This window comes from Thunnus maccoyii, chromosome 3, assembly GCF_910596095.1.
Source record: "Thunnus maccoyii chromosome 3, fThuMac1.1, whole genome shotgun sequence".
Taxonomy (NCBI): domain Eukaryota; kingdom Metazoa; phylum Chordata; class Actinopteri; order Scombriformes; family Scombridae; genus Thunnus; species Thunnus maccoyii.
This window is the reverse complement of record NC_056535.1, coordinates 13,437,705-13,452,432: the sequence shown is the minus strand read 5'-3', so window position 1 is coordinate 13,452,432 and position 14,728 is coordinate 13,437,705. Positions and strand designations below refer to the sequence as shown.

General features: G+C 39.5%; 1 protein-coding gene across 9 annotated transcripts in view; it reads right to left on the bottom strand.

Annotated features, from left to right (window-relative positions):
- Positions 1 to 14,728, bottom strand: part of cpne5b (copine Vb) — a 127,337-nt gene that overhangs the window by 16,542 nt on the left and 96,067 nt on the right. For all 9 annotated transcript variants that reach the window (XM_042406467.1, XM_042406469.1, XM_042406460.1 and 6 more), the window contains 6 exons: positions 12,966 to 13,069; positions 11,435 to 11,539; positions 3,362 to 3,403; positions 3,033 to 3,108; positions 934 to 987; positions 213 to 274 (listed from right to left, as the gene is read on the bottom strand). In XM_042406467.1, coding sequence (XP_042262401.1) covers positions 213 to 274; positions 934 to 987; positions 3,033 to 3,108; positions 3,362 to 3,403; positions 11,435 to 11,539; positions 12,966 to 13,069 — 443 coding nt within the window. The remainder of the gene's footprint in view (positions 1 to 212; positions 275 to 933; positions 988 to 3,032; positions 3,109 to 3,361; positions 3,404 to 11,434; positions 11,540 to 12,965; positions 13,070 to 14,728) is intronic.

The window sequence follows — 14,728 nt, the reverse complement described above, 5'->3', positions numbered from 1 at the left end:
AATGGACATTTTAATGTCATGGAAAACAATTAATCTGTAAAGGCGACCTCATCCTGCACAAGCAGATGTGGACATAAAATCTAAGCAATAAAGCAATCACATATTTTGCTTGTCTCCACCCTTCTGTCAAATCAAACAATAATTTCTCTCCTTGGTGTACACTTGAGAAATTAACTTCAGTGTGATATAACCAGATAGTCATTCTCACTCACCCTCCTTTGATGTAATCTAAGAATGTGAACTCTGACTCCACGGAGAACGAGAGCAGGGTGACCTGAAATTAAAATGAAACATAGGATTAAACACAGTTTATGTTTTCTCGCCTAAATACAAAAAAAAACATGCACATCTTGACTTAGTTTGGCACTTGACACTCACTCTGGAATAAGATGTGAACCGGCTGGCTCCTGATGACTGACTCATTTACATTGCCAGAGGACAGTTTAAGAGGATGGGATGCATTTGTATGCGTTACTTGCGCTTGCCCACACTATGTGGTAAGTTGTGTGAAAATTGGTGTCTCAATTGGTTGTTGGTGTCGCCCACTCTGATCTCTCAGATCTTATGTCCTTCAAGTTCTGCAACGCCTTCATCTTTCATTTTGTCCCACTTCCATAATTTCTTTACTAATCACACCCCATACAGTTCTTCTCTGAACCCCAAATATACATCTTGCACAGTCACCTACAGTCTCACATACTGTAGTATAAACTTATTTTTTGCTTTTCACCAAATATTATAATTTGTATGTGATTTGAGGATTAATGAGGAAACCTGCTTCCCATTTTTTCAGAGCACAGATTTGCATCTTCTCCCAAAGAGCCAACTCTTGCATGATAATTAAAAAGGGAATCATTTAACAGATGAGATGTAGGTGTGAAGCAGGAAAGAGGCACAGTGCCAGCTCTGATCTGCTGCTGGAGCCATACTCACTGTTCCAGAGTTGACATATTTCTTTTTCTTCAGTTTCTTCTTGGTGTTAATCACCTAAAAATTAAAAGAGAGGTACATGTGATAAAATGAAATATTTGGCCATAAGTTGTTCAATGCTGAGAATTAATATTGTAGCTTTTAAGAAAATATTGATATATAATATTACTCACATACACACATGCATATTTATATATAAAATACACATTATTAAATGTGCATATACTGTATAAAGGTGTGTGAACCACTGCCAGTAATACAGTATTTGAATATTTTTTGCCAGTGACAACATAATAAGACAATAATTAAATATTACTTAACACAATCTAACCTAATAATTAAACACACACAGAATCATAATTAAGAGGAACTTCTGAATGTACCTGTCTATAAAAATCTTTTTTAAGATTGTTTTTTTTCTCCAGGCCAGGCTATTCAGCTGCAAACATTTTATTCAAACTGACACAACCAGTCAACCTTTTATCCATCCAACCAAAATACAGCATTATAGCTTATAATTATACAACTCCCTATAATTTCTTGTTTGCTGGATTTGGCTCGCAACTATGAATTTTTTACACATGGTAAAATAAACTTCCCACTGCTTATCTCGCTCCCTTCAACACACATTCAGACCTTTTAGTCGAACTATATGAATTCATTCTAATTGGAAGCAGCATATATAATGAAGGGCTGTATGTGGGTGACAGGAGAATGCCATCACACAGATGTATGCAGTTTGTAGGCAGCATGAACAATACATTTTTCCATGCAACTGACAGAAGAGAAGTCAAGGAAGGAGAGAATGGATATACAGTACGTGTGCATGAAGTAACAGATGGGTATTACTGGAAAGCGTAACTCATGCAAGATCGCTTATTAACACTTAATACAGAAACAAATCATCCTGAGTATCCTGTGCATGTCAATTGCACGTGTAGGTAGAAGTTTGATGGGAAATTCAAACAAATCTCAGGCTACACCAAATCAATGGGTAAGACAGGCTTAAGGTGCAAGTCTTACATTTACTTTACCAGTATTCTACTGGGTCCAGAACAAGAGAGAAACGTCAATCTGGAGACCAAAGACGTCTCAGCTCATTACCCCGATTCTCAATGGCTGCTAGGCATGAAAGTGACAGCCCCTAATTTAACATGGAGGGATGGCAATTTGTCTGACAAACTGAACAATCTGCTGATGCATAAACTAAAGGGCCTTTCAGTCTCACTGGGAGGTAGAGAGGAATCAAGAGTAGCGTATAATGGAGCTGACATCCAAAAGACAGGTATTTGTCCTTCGGCTTAAGGCCACCAAACCACAGAAGCATGAAGGTATTGACATGTCCTCTTTTTTGATAAGGTTTTGACTTTCAGTTGTTTGTCACTCAAATATTTTTATTCACATTTCCTAACGAATGAACGTAATAAATTCTGTTCTGCACAAAATAAATTGAGATTTCAGTAAACGTGGGACACATTTTTAGGCCTCACCTTAAAATGATACATTTAAATGAGTTGTATTTGTAATTTGCATAGAGAGCTGTATTGTGTGCTATTAAGAGACACAGTAAGCCATCCCATGGCATCCCATGAGAAGGACTGAGAAATAGCTATGATCATTCTAAATCCCTGAATTGTTCTCTTATTAATCCTGTTTCATGCTGCTGCTAATAGTTCAATTTCTATGTGTATCAGCATCCAGGTGATTATAGTGGCAAAATAAATCTTGGATTTTTGAAAAGAAGAACACAGACTGAAGGAATATTTAATTGGATGTATAACTGCTCAGGGAAGGTGGTGGTGGTGGGGGGTACGAATACTGTGCTGTGCTGCCCTTTAAAAATTGAACTAGGAATGTATGGAATAACTTTTTGGACATGTTCTTTGTAAGTGTTGAATAACACTATTTATTTGCTGCAGAACTAGGCAATATCCATGGAAAGGAATGTGCCAAAGTAATAGAAAACAGTGCAACAGTGATGTCAGAGATAGAAATGTCACAAGTGTCAGAAATGCGATCCAAGACCACTAGAGCTCAGGGATTCCAGACCTCAGGAGCCAACAGACATGTTGTTGAACTGTGAAAACACTGGAATTACTCACTTCGTACACATTGAACTGGCTTTGCCCTCGAGCTAGCTCTCGGTAGCTGGTTGTGAAATCCCCAATGAAGTCATGACTGGGAGAAGAAATGAAATAAGAGAAACACCAGAAAAGATCAGGTACACATAACAGGACACATGGGGGAGAAGATGGAACATTGTGATCTAAAATGATTTTGAATTCGGGGAATATTTCTTCAAAACTTTTACCTTAAACTAAGTTTATGTTTGTGTTTATACTGTATGTTTTAAGTGAAGATAGTTCTTTGGATGAAAGTTGAAAAGCAAGTTACAGATTCCTAAGCTGTATGTGTTTGCAGTCACACTCACCTGCCATCCCTATCCCAATCATACACCTCCACCTTGATAGTTCTGGGGAGAAAGATCACACAAACACTCGGGTTAGATCTTAAAACTGCATGCTAGTTGGCAAAAAATGTCAGACAGTTTGCCCAGTTGTCATGGAATTACAGATGCTCTCAATTTTTAAGCCAACATGGACGAGAAGTCCTTAAAGTGCTTAGAAAAATGGAAATTTGAACATCAGTAATTCCATGACAACTGGACAAACTTCACCTACCAAGGAAGTTAGTGTAATAGAGTTGAAAGCTCCAGAACAGTTACTAATTGACTTTGTTTTGCCAAAAAATAAACTATCAATCCCAACATTCTAGTTTTTCATTGTATGGAAATGACACCATGTCACCAATGCCCTACCTCACTGTATTTGGAAGGATATGTCATGCAAACATACAGTGAATCATTCATCAAAAAGGAACAAATTCAAACTAGAAAGAGTATACTTGAGCCCCTTTAATCCCCCTTTTTCTCTTCTTCATGGAAAACCATATGGACAGTGGCCCTGCTTACTATATATTTGGCATCTTACATGCAAGAAGAGGCAGCGCAGAAAGTGATGTGAAATAAGTGACTCAAGCTCCTTTTCAAAAATAAGGCCAACATGTAAAAGCTATTGTGTCGTCACACAAAATAAGCACGTTCCTCCACCGCAACAACTTAATTAGCCTCATTAATGCTTATGTAATTAACACAGACTGTAGACAGCATCAACAGGTGTGTACTGTTTCATGCCAACCGTTTCAGCCTTGGGGCTTTCAGTGCAAAATACAAGGCTCATCCCTGTGAATGCTATTTTGCTCAGTGATAGAGTCTGTTTGTTAATTCGGTCTTATTGACTAAATGATTCAATGGGCTGAGTGGATCCTAATCAAAATCAACAACACAACAACAACAGAAAAAAGTGTTTTGAAATAGTGCTGAGGGAACCACGCAATCAATTAAATTGGTTGTCACTTTGTTCTCAAACTGGGATACTTGCCAGTTTTAGAACAAGGCTGAGCAGCTCGCTGCATCTTGCAAGAGAAGTCAACTTACTTAAAGTGCTCCCTCAAAAAAAAAAAAAAAATGTAACTTCCAAACTGCAGCGCATGTAAAATTCAACATTCAAAAGAACATCACAAAAAAAGACACACTGATGACATTTTACACAAATGCAGAAGAAACAATGTCCCTGCAGAGTGAAGAAATAAAAAACTTTTCTTAGCACTTTCATTCCTGAGTCACATTGATCTCACCCCCATGACTCCCTTCTCTCCCCACTTCATTTTACACAGACACCAGCCCAGATCCAAAGAAAGTAGAAGCAAGTAGCACATCAGAGACTCTTTCCTGTCACTGAGGAATTGAAAGATGCCTGAAATAAGCCCAACTTCTTCCCTGCCACCTGGCCCCTGTCGTTCCATGGTGACAGTTTGTTCTTTTGAGGTTATCTTCAAGTCTGTGAACTAGAGAAAATGTTCTTGTCACCTAGGTGGTAGAAACATGATGCTTCTCTTCTAGTGAAGGGAAAAGAGAGGGGGTTGGTAAAAATAAGATAGGTAAAGAAATAGCAGAACGAGAGAAAGAAAAGGAAAAACAGAGAGTTATCCTTTCCCCTGACCAATCTAACTGCAGAAATAAATCTAGTGCTTGGCGGAAGTAGGTACCATTTTAGTGCATGTTTGTGTTACAGAAACAAAGGACCTGCAAGCTGTCATCATGCCGACTCAAAGCATTCGCCGTCATTTTATTTCAAATCTCCATATCCTAACTTCCAGCCGCATCAAAGGACTGAGATGCTCAGACCCTTGAATTGCCCCCTTGAACGCTCAGAATAATATACACTCCAAAACTAATCTGCCACAGATATCTTCAGCTGCTATTCCAAGGCATCTTTAATGAACATGACTCATCTTCAGTAATGGAGGCGCATATAATTGAAAGGAAAAAAGGAGACTGCATTTGACACTGAACAATTCTTCAGCTCCAATTACACAGATCTGTCTGTGATCTTTTGCCAGGGAGGAAAATAGACTATATTTGAGTCATCTAGGCTAGCATGTTAATGAGGAAGAATTGATTCTTTTGATGTTTTTAATGAAATAACTGCATTAAAATGTATACCTTAGGTTACACCAACACAGAGGAAATGCAGGGGGTGTGAGGGATATATATATATGTATATGTATATGTATATGTGTATATGTGTATATATATATATATATATATAGGGAGAGAGATAGAGAGAATTTTTTCACACATCAATTGTTGAGCAGAATATACAACAATTTGGAAGCACCTTCCATTCCCCTCCTTTCTCCTCACACTCCCTCATCCTCTTCTCCTTGACTTACTCATCTGGAACAGGGCATTTGACATATTAGATTTCTGTTTTTCCTCCTGTAACACTGCAAGTATACTCACCTTCCCTGTCTGGTGTCTCTGATCTTTCCATTCTCCTCTCCCTCTTTCCTCCTCTCTATTACCCTATTGCTCTCCTTTCCTTCTACATTCCTCTTCTTTGCCAAATTGAAGTCTGTTGCTTCCTGAGCAGAGTGCATGTTTGTATGGAGAGATGGATTTGTTCAAGGATACCTCAGATGCTTGCTGTCACCAGGGATTCAACTGGATCCTGCCAGTTGAAGGACAGTCTGCCTAATCACTGCGCCACCTTGTCGCCAGTGAGCAAAGTTGGGAAGGTGGACATGTTTTTATCCTTCTCTTTGTGTTTGTAAGACATTTTAAAAGGTTACCAACGGATCTGCCAAAAATATGGTACACAGATGGCCCTTAGCAATATTTTCAATTCAGGGATTTCTCACTGTTGTTTCCAAGCAATAACAAGCATCCCTTTCTCTTTGACAGTCTTTGTGCAGCAACAATGAAAGGTGAATTGTGCAAGGTCCACTTTAGCCTTTTTTCAGTGTGGCTGTTGCACAATGTTATTAATGTTGCCTTTGTGGCAGTAACATTCAAAAACATTCAACATGATGATTTTTCTCTGATAATGAAATATTAATATGCAAAATCATAAATCTTGTGATTTGATTTGCCGTCTTTATTTCTGTCCTGGTACCTGATTTGATACCAGTGCTTGTTTTTTTCTTTTTCAATTTTAAAATCTCTATACCTAGCTGTGTGAAACCGTGAATGCTGTAATGAAACTTCACTTTTTAACTGTAAGTGGATGCATACAATATTGTTCTTATTGGGCGTGTGCACATTTTAATCATATTTTTCTTGCAGGTTTATAAAATTGTGTTGCTGCAGTGCAGTGTTGAAGCCACAGTGACTAAAAATGGGGATTGGTCATGCCTGGCTGATACCCAGTCAATGATACCAGCTTAATGAGATCAGTATCAGTGCTGAAACTGATCCATAATGTCTGATCAGTACATCCAGTAGGTGATTTGCAGGATTATGATATAGGCCTAGCCAAATTCTTGATATTATACTTGCGATTATAATTTTGATTTAATAGAACTGCTATTAGGCTAAATACATATTTTCTGTAGGCCTATTCTTTTACTGGATGTGGACATCAAGCATTTTAATAATGCTTATTTCAAAACACACTGTAGTTTTGATGGTATAAACTTTACCTTGAATTATGTAGGTATAACTGTGGCAGCAGAGTTCGGTGCGGACAGTACAGGTTAATTTCCCATTTCACATTACCTGCTCCACTCCCAGGTTACACCAGACATCTATAGTAAAAACTATATCTGTAGTCATGTCCAATATTACAGGAATATTATAGGAATACTACAGGCAGCAGTGTGTCTCTATGATCCTCTCACTCTTCCGCGACCACATGTTGCTACTTGTCACTTTGATCATGAAGGTGACACTACTCTATAGAGTATATAGGCTACAATATAGTATAGAATTAAGCATTTATAGTATATAGTTTACACGCTATTTCTACACTGGGTAGTTTTACAAACTTTAATCGGAGACAACTGGGATTCACTTCAGACAATCCACTGTTACTGGTAAATGGGGCCATTTTCGGTCAATGTTGGTGTTCAAAGAGTTCTTTTAAACCCAGCTGATGCGTCCATTAATGGGTGGAGCCACCAGCAGCTTTGGTTTCAGCACCAGCTGTTCGGCTGGGAGGACGAGTAGAGTCAACGGACATGGTGCTGGCATCAGCTGACACTAGCCGTTGCCCACGGCTATGGCTTCAGCATTGGCTATGCAGCTGGGAGTTCCCCGGCCAGAGGGAAAGCATTTGCCGGGGAGCATTTTACCAAGAACCACGGTGTGAGAGGCAGTTGCTCCAAGGGTGATGGCCACAATGAAGCCGCCAAGGACTGTTCAGTAGAGAAGTGAGTAATGTTAAGTGCACCGAACTCCACTGAAAAAAATAATTTAACAATGATTGGTGATGAATCGCTTGTTAACTAGTCATTTAAGTTACATTTTTACTGAAACAAGTCCACATTTACCTACAAAATATGTGCAGAATTAAATAGTGGCTCCTAACATTACTTTAATTTTAAAATATCATCCATGTTGTTTGCCTAACACCTATAAACAAGGCCTATTTTACATTGTGTATTTTTATATGGGAGTTTGGTATGAGCCTTGTTAACTCTGTTGAGTTGGGCTGTGGTTTCAGCACCTTGAGTGGACACACCTCCAGGGTTTCAGAGCAGAGAATACGGCTTATTTTTCCAGGATTTTGAGACCTAATTTTATATACTTGGTGTTTTTTTTAATCATTCAAATTTGTGTGGGCTAGTACTCTCAACAGAGAGAGGTGCTTCGATGCCTTCTCCAACATGGGTGCCATGTTGAGTGCCAACCCAGATAACAAGCAGTTGGAGGTACAGGCACTGCAATACATGTAATCTGCACCTTGTATAACTCATACAGAGCAAAAATAAGTAAGGAGACAACACACCTCCTTCAGGTTATCCTTAAGTCAGTTGAATTCAGAGGCTGTGTGAGTTTTTGGCTGGATCCAAATGTCCAGACTTCTCTGTGCTTGCAGACTCTTGGATTAAATGGGAAATCTGTGAGTGTCTAGAGCTTTCCAAATCTACAATTCATCAACTCCACAAGAGGCCTCAACTTTCTGCAGACTTCCAGACAGTCTACACGGGATACAGACTTCACCGGACTTTGCTGAATAATTTGGTTTTGTTTATTACAGTCTAAAGAGTTAGATGGATAAAGGTTGGTTTTCATCCATTGTTGGTGTGAGGATCCTTGGTTGAGGATTTGATGTGAAAATAATATTGCCAGTGTTTAGCAGCTCATATAAAATGGAAACATTTTACTGAGCATTCAACCATATCTGGTATATGTAAACAGTTTCTTGCATAAGTTCCCAATATTATCTACGACTGAGGTGGGTCAGAATTTTCAATGAATCTCCATGGAAACAATTTCGGTCGTGAGTTCCAACTCATTTTTTACCTTCATGGCCGAGCACCCCGCAGGCTTTGTGTGAATACAGTGTGCATGCCACAATACATATGACAAGAGTCCATGAGTGCTAAGTCCAGTCCGGAGGCTGGATATTTGCATTCAGCCTTTGACAACAACTCCTTGGGTCTTGTAGAAGAGGTAATCATCCCAGCCATGTCCTGAGGGTCTGTGCTTACTGTTAATCACAAAAAGGCAACAACAATGTTGCATGGTGGTCTCTATCAAATGCATGGTTCATATCAGTGAGCCAAGGGCATTTTATTGCCTTTGTAGTTGAGCACTTCTTTTAGTCAATGAAATGATCTTCAACAACTGAAACAATGGGATACCTATTTTATTTAAACATACACTTTTGGTACATGTAATGGAAATTAGTCAGAATTGATTTAGTTGTTTTTTTCCTTAGCGTTTCAAATCACTGGAAGCTTTGCTTCAGTTGATGGATGTAAACAGTAATTTCATAGATTAAAAAGAATTGACAGCCTCGAGAGTTGTGTTTGTTGCATGAATTCAGCTTCGATGATAATGTACCATCCCAGAGGTTTAAAAAAAATGTTAGTGGGTCTCAAGGGCTATATAATTAAAAAGACAGATAGAACTTCCCACCGCCCCTTACAGAAATATGGACTTGAAAAACAAGCAAACACTGACAGACAAAGTTTATTCTTCACCCACGCACAAGTGAATAACCTGTTTATAGTGCTGTCTTGGTGATATTTCAAGACTTGCAGCATTTCAGACTGTTTCAGCTCGTGGCTTGTCACATTTCATTACACTCTCACTCTATGTGTGTGTGTGTGTGTGTGTGTGTATGCACATGTGCGTTTGCATGGCACAGGAGCATTTTAGCAAATGCCCAGCTCAGTCCCCTGTGTATGATCGGCTCTGACAGGTTAGTGACCCCTTCTTGAGCTCATGTGTGATTGGCTGGCTGACACAGTTTCACCTAATATTTCCCAAATATCAAAACACTTCTGTAGGCACCCCTGTACATCCATGAGACAATCCTGTCAGTAGCTCTGTTTCTGTCTGTCTGTTTGGGATTTATCTCGGCACACACCAGGTTCTCAGCATTCTCAGTAATTAGAGTTTGACTGCATACAAACAAGATAGGACAGACACCTTTGAAAGAGAGACGAAAAGGATGGAGAGGCAGTAAAAAGAAGCAGTATGCCATATGAATTATTTCTCTTCACAAAAGTAATGTCTGTCACTCCTTTTTCATCTTTCCTTACAGCTCCGTCATGATTTAGCTTGTTTTCTTCCCAGCACTGTCTTTGAAATTAGAGGCAAGCTGATAAGCTGGGAGCAAAAAAAAAAAGAATTTATACCCACTCTAACACAACATGTCTACATTAATTATTTGCCAACTGGGAAGGCTAACCCATTATTATTTTAGATATTTAGCTAGCAATGTAATCCAGTATTTCCAGCTAAGCCCTGTCCCTCTGTCTGTTGCTAGCCAACATTTGCTCCATGAGTTGGTTGAAGACACCATACCAGGCTGATTTTTTCAAATGTTTCCATCTGACTCATTTTAAAACAAGTAAAAGGTCCTAACATGATGGCATGATATAATTTTGAAGACTGAGGCTAAAGGTAAAAGGTCCTATGCTAAAAGGCAGCATCCTCACCACCAATATTCAATGTAGAAGAGTTAATAGCTGAGCACCATTGTTCTTGTGTTGCAATGAAGAGCTTGTTAGTATTCTAAGTATGTCAAGGGAAAATGTAATATCAGACTGTTCTAACTCAATCCTGTTTGGTTGCTAAGATGACATACTTTGACAAGCAACAGAACAGAACTGCTAAGGTTACATAAACTCTGATATAGTTGCATCCAGGACAATGCAGCTCCCGCAAATACTACACTGTGGATGTGCTAATTGGAATGGGCCCTTTTTTAATGCAATCTGTAACCCCTCAAAGTAATTTAGTGTGAAATTCTCATACTAAGACTGCGTTAGATTGCTGCTGTACATAGTAAGCTAGTTAGCTGGACATACCAGCATTTGCAGCTTACATTAGAGCAAACAAACATGGTTTAATCCATTCCTTACACATTTACTCTCACATATTTGGTTTCGGAAGGGGACAACCAGTGTTTGGGGGAGGGGTTCAATCAGTGTTCAATTTACACACACTGTTGTATCTAAATTTAAATGTTTAAAAGTACCTTTATATTGCTCAGGGATTATCTCTGAGGTGGACTGTGTTGATAAGAGAAATGCCACAAGAAGGCCAGTGGAGATCAAAGAAGATCATTGTGTGGGACCTGGCTATTCCAGCAAAGCTCAATACCAAGGAATGTCCCAAGCACAGAGCTGCTTTGAAATAACGTGTCAGTAAAAAGAATAGCAGGCTTAACACTGCAACATGTTTAACTAATATTGATTTCTGCTGGTTAAACTCATCGATGCTGAGGGTGTAGTAATGGCTGTCATTAGTATGCTGTTTGTCAGTCAAAGGGATTCCTGATTAGAGCCATGAAGACCATCAATAGATTGAGCCAACAGGAATCAATCGAGGCAGAAGATGTCAATGGGGCCAATGTTATTGACTATGCAGGAAAGGATTAACAGCAGCTGTGGGGATCGCAAAGGGTAAAGAACGAGAGCACCATACCTGTCATAGTCGCCGTTGCACAGTGCTCGTACTGGGATAGTGAAAGGCTGCCACACAGGATTTAATGTGTTCTTCACCACCTCTGTTTTATGGCAGATAGTAAACCTAGAGGAGGGGAGTGGAGAGTAGGAGAATAAATATATGTGTCAAGGAGCCAGAGAAAGAAAATAGCTTATTAATTGTTAATTATACAAGCCAGAGAGAGAGTGATATGCAAATAAAGGGAGGAGCATGCAATGGAAAAGACAGGGGCTAGAAGAAAGACAATGTGAGAGCCTACAGTGACAGCAGAGATGCTTTATAAGGGTTGTACCCAGCTTTGTTTACGGCTTGGCCTGTCTCCCAGTTATATTGTGTTTTAGACCACAGAAATAAATTTTTCAGTCTGGCTTTTAAAGCCTATCCCTTGACCACAAGTGTGACAATGATATGCAAATGGATTTTCAAAGATATCTGAAATGTTTCACAGAGCAGCGCCACCTAAATTTCTATCAAATACCCCCCCAATATCCTCCCGAAAAGCAACAACACATATCACCTTCTTTTTCTTTCTCCAAAGCCTTGGATTACTTGTGCTGCACTAAGTGCCTCAAGCCTTTTAAACCCCTGTGAGTCCTTTAGCCACACAGCCCTCTAATTTGTACCCCCCTCTGGCACCAACAACAGTTACTTCAAGCACGTCTGTGGGGATCCATTTCCCACCCTGTTATGTATGAAAAAAAATACTGAGAAAAGCTAGAAGATGGCTAACGAAGCACTTGCTAAAGCATCTCTGGCTAGATAGAGCTGACGCTACCACAACTGCAAGGCCCCTTGGGAGGCTGAACAACACTCTGGGAAAGCGTGAGGACATGGAGAGTGTTACGCATCCCTACGCAAATTGCCTCAGAAACTGACAGTGTTTTTTCTACTGATGGAAAATGCAGATTCTGTTTTTTTTTCTCTTGCTATTATGCTTTTTTATATTAATTGCCTCTCTTTCTTATTTGCTCTCCTGGAGTAATTTATGTAAGGGATAGTCATGGGAGTTGTGGTTGTGTTGTGAACAGGATACATGCCTCTTAAGCCTCTCAAGTTTTGCATGCCTCAGTAACCACTGAGGATCTTCTCTCACTGTGCGTACATTCTCATCTCACTCTGCTATATTGCATCTTTTCTAATGATCCCTCTGTTTTTGCCTCTCCCTCTTTCCCAGATGATTTCCATTTAATGTTTTGTTATGTTAAAGTAACCTTCATACTTTGTACTTGAAAACTCATTTTTCTCATGTCTCAAAACGCATTTTCAGGCTCTCAGGGAAGCTAATATAAAGGCATTTACCCTGCTTTGCAAAACGTTACCTTGGCTTTGTTAACATAAAACAATTGTGGTGTCAGTGTGGCTTTTGATAGCAGTTACTACACTTGACATCTTGGTGGATTTTGTGTGTCCCTGGGGGCTTCCTCAAACAGTGGTCCACTGGCAGTACCAGCACCTGCAGCTACCCTCAAAACAATTACAATGAGGAAACAAAATCACATAAAGCACTCACGTTCCGTCCTCATTGCTTCTGTAGAAAACCATGAAAGGGTCCGACTTGCCGAAGAAGTCCTTCTTGTCCAGCTTGTTGGCACAGAACTGCATAGTGGCGCTGTCCTGCAGGGATACATGGAGATGTTGGGTGAAAAGTGGGAGATGAGTTGGGGGGAGGGTATATCATACAGTAAGTACTTCATGATTAAAGAATGGATGATATTATTCATGTGGCCTATTTCACTCTTCTTCCCCCACTTCCTCTCTTTTATCTCAACAGCGTACAGTGGGACAGCAGATGGAGGCAGCTGTCTGTGCATCACACAATCAGATAATGACTACTGCATGCTGGAAATGCCTCTTTTCACTTCAAAGATGGGAATAGTGTTGTGTATGTTTGTGCATTTACCCTTATGTATGTCTGGCTTATTTTTCACAGAGGAATATAGAAGCTTTTTAGATCAGATATTTAGATGCAAATCTAATAAAACATTTATTAGATTTGCATCAGAGCGACAAAACAGTCAGGCCAAGATATGTGTGCACATTCGTCTACTTAAGAAATCCTGCAATAATAGCCAGAGTAGCAGACCTGTGAGGCTGTAATGGTAATTACACACTAGAAAATCAATAATTTGATGGATTTCCATCAACTTTGCTATTCTTTTATCTTTACCACTAATGGGGCAAAGAATGTAGAGTTTCTGAGCGTGGTGCTGCAAGAAATGCCATGTTGTCGTAAAGTTTTAAGGGACATTTCAGACTCACCTTGTCTGACACTTACATGTTAAGAATTTTCTCTGCTGTTGTAACTCTAACCTGTACTTTGTCAGCCTTAACTGTAAGCTACCTATACTGTGCGCATGGTATGTTGTACATGTTACAATATCCTCAGAAACCATTAGGACCTAGCCCTACAGCAAACCAAAACACTGAAGTAAAAGTGCCTCAGAGTGTGGTGTTGATTCACAGTGGGATTGGCAGTACTAGCAGCTCTTCCACATCATAGGGAGTCATTAAATCCTATGTAAATATGAAAATATTGCACAATGGAGATTTAGGTTGATTAACACCAAAATGGTCCTTCTACACCACTGAGAAGGAAATAATACAGTGGCAGATAAAAGTACATGATTTTAAATAACCACAGGTAAACTAATCAACTTCTCTTAAAAATAAAGTTAAACAATGACTGAGTAGGAGACCTAATGCATGCAGTTCAGGTCATATTGGATTCAGTGTGTTCAGTCTCTTCTATGTCAACATGTCACATTACAGCCACCATGAGTCACCACCTTACTGCTGGAGACAAGCACAATTAGTTTCAGTGGGAGTGTAAGAATGGTAGGACTCAATGTTCTGTCCAGGACACACAATGTACATGCACACACTCCACACAAATACTCACAAACATAATAGTGCTAATTAAAAAAATAAATAGAGAAGGTTCATAGCAGTGTGGCATGAATCACAATATAAGTTATTTTGGAAAAATGCTCTTCACTAATTTGTATGAGGATGTGAGTAGAGATGTAGCTGTCTTTTGTTTCAGTCTGTGCTATGTGAATGTCACCTGCTCACTTGCTCTCACTCTACGAACTGCTGGCAGTCCGCCTACAATTCACTCTAGTTTATCTATAAACACAGCCTAATGGTCCATGGGTGGTGTGTGTTCAAGTATGCAGGCATTGTAATCCCAAACCATAGTACCGTATCCACCCACAAGCAGTCCTTCTAACATTAGTGCCAGCTGCTGCTTACCAAGTCTAATTCTAGCATGTG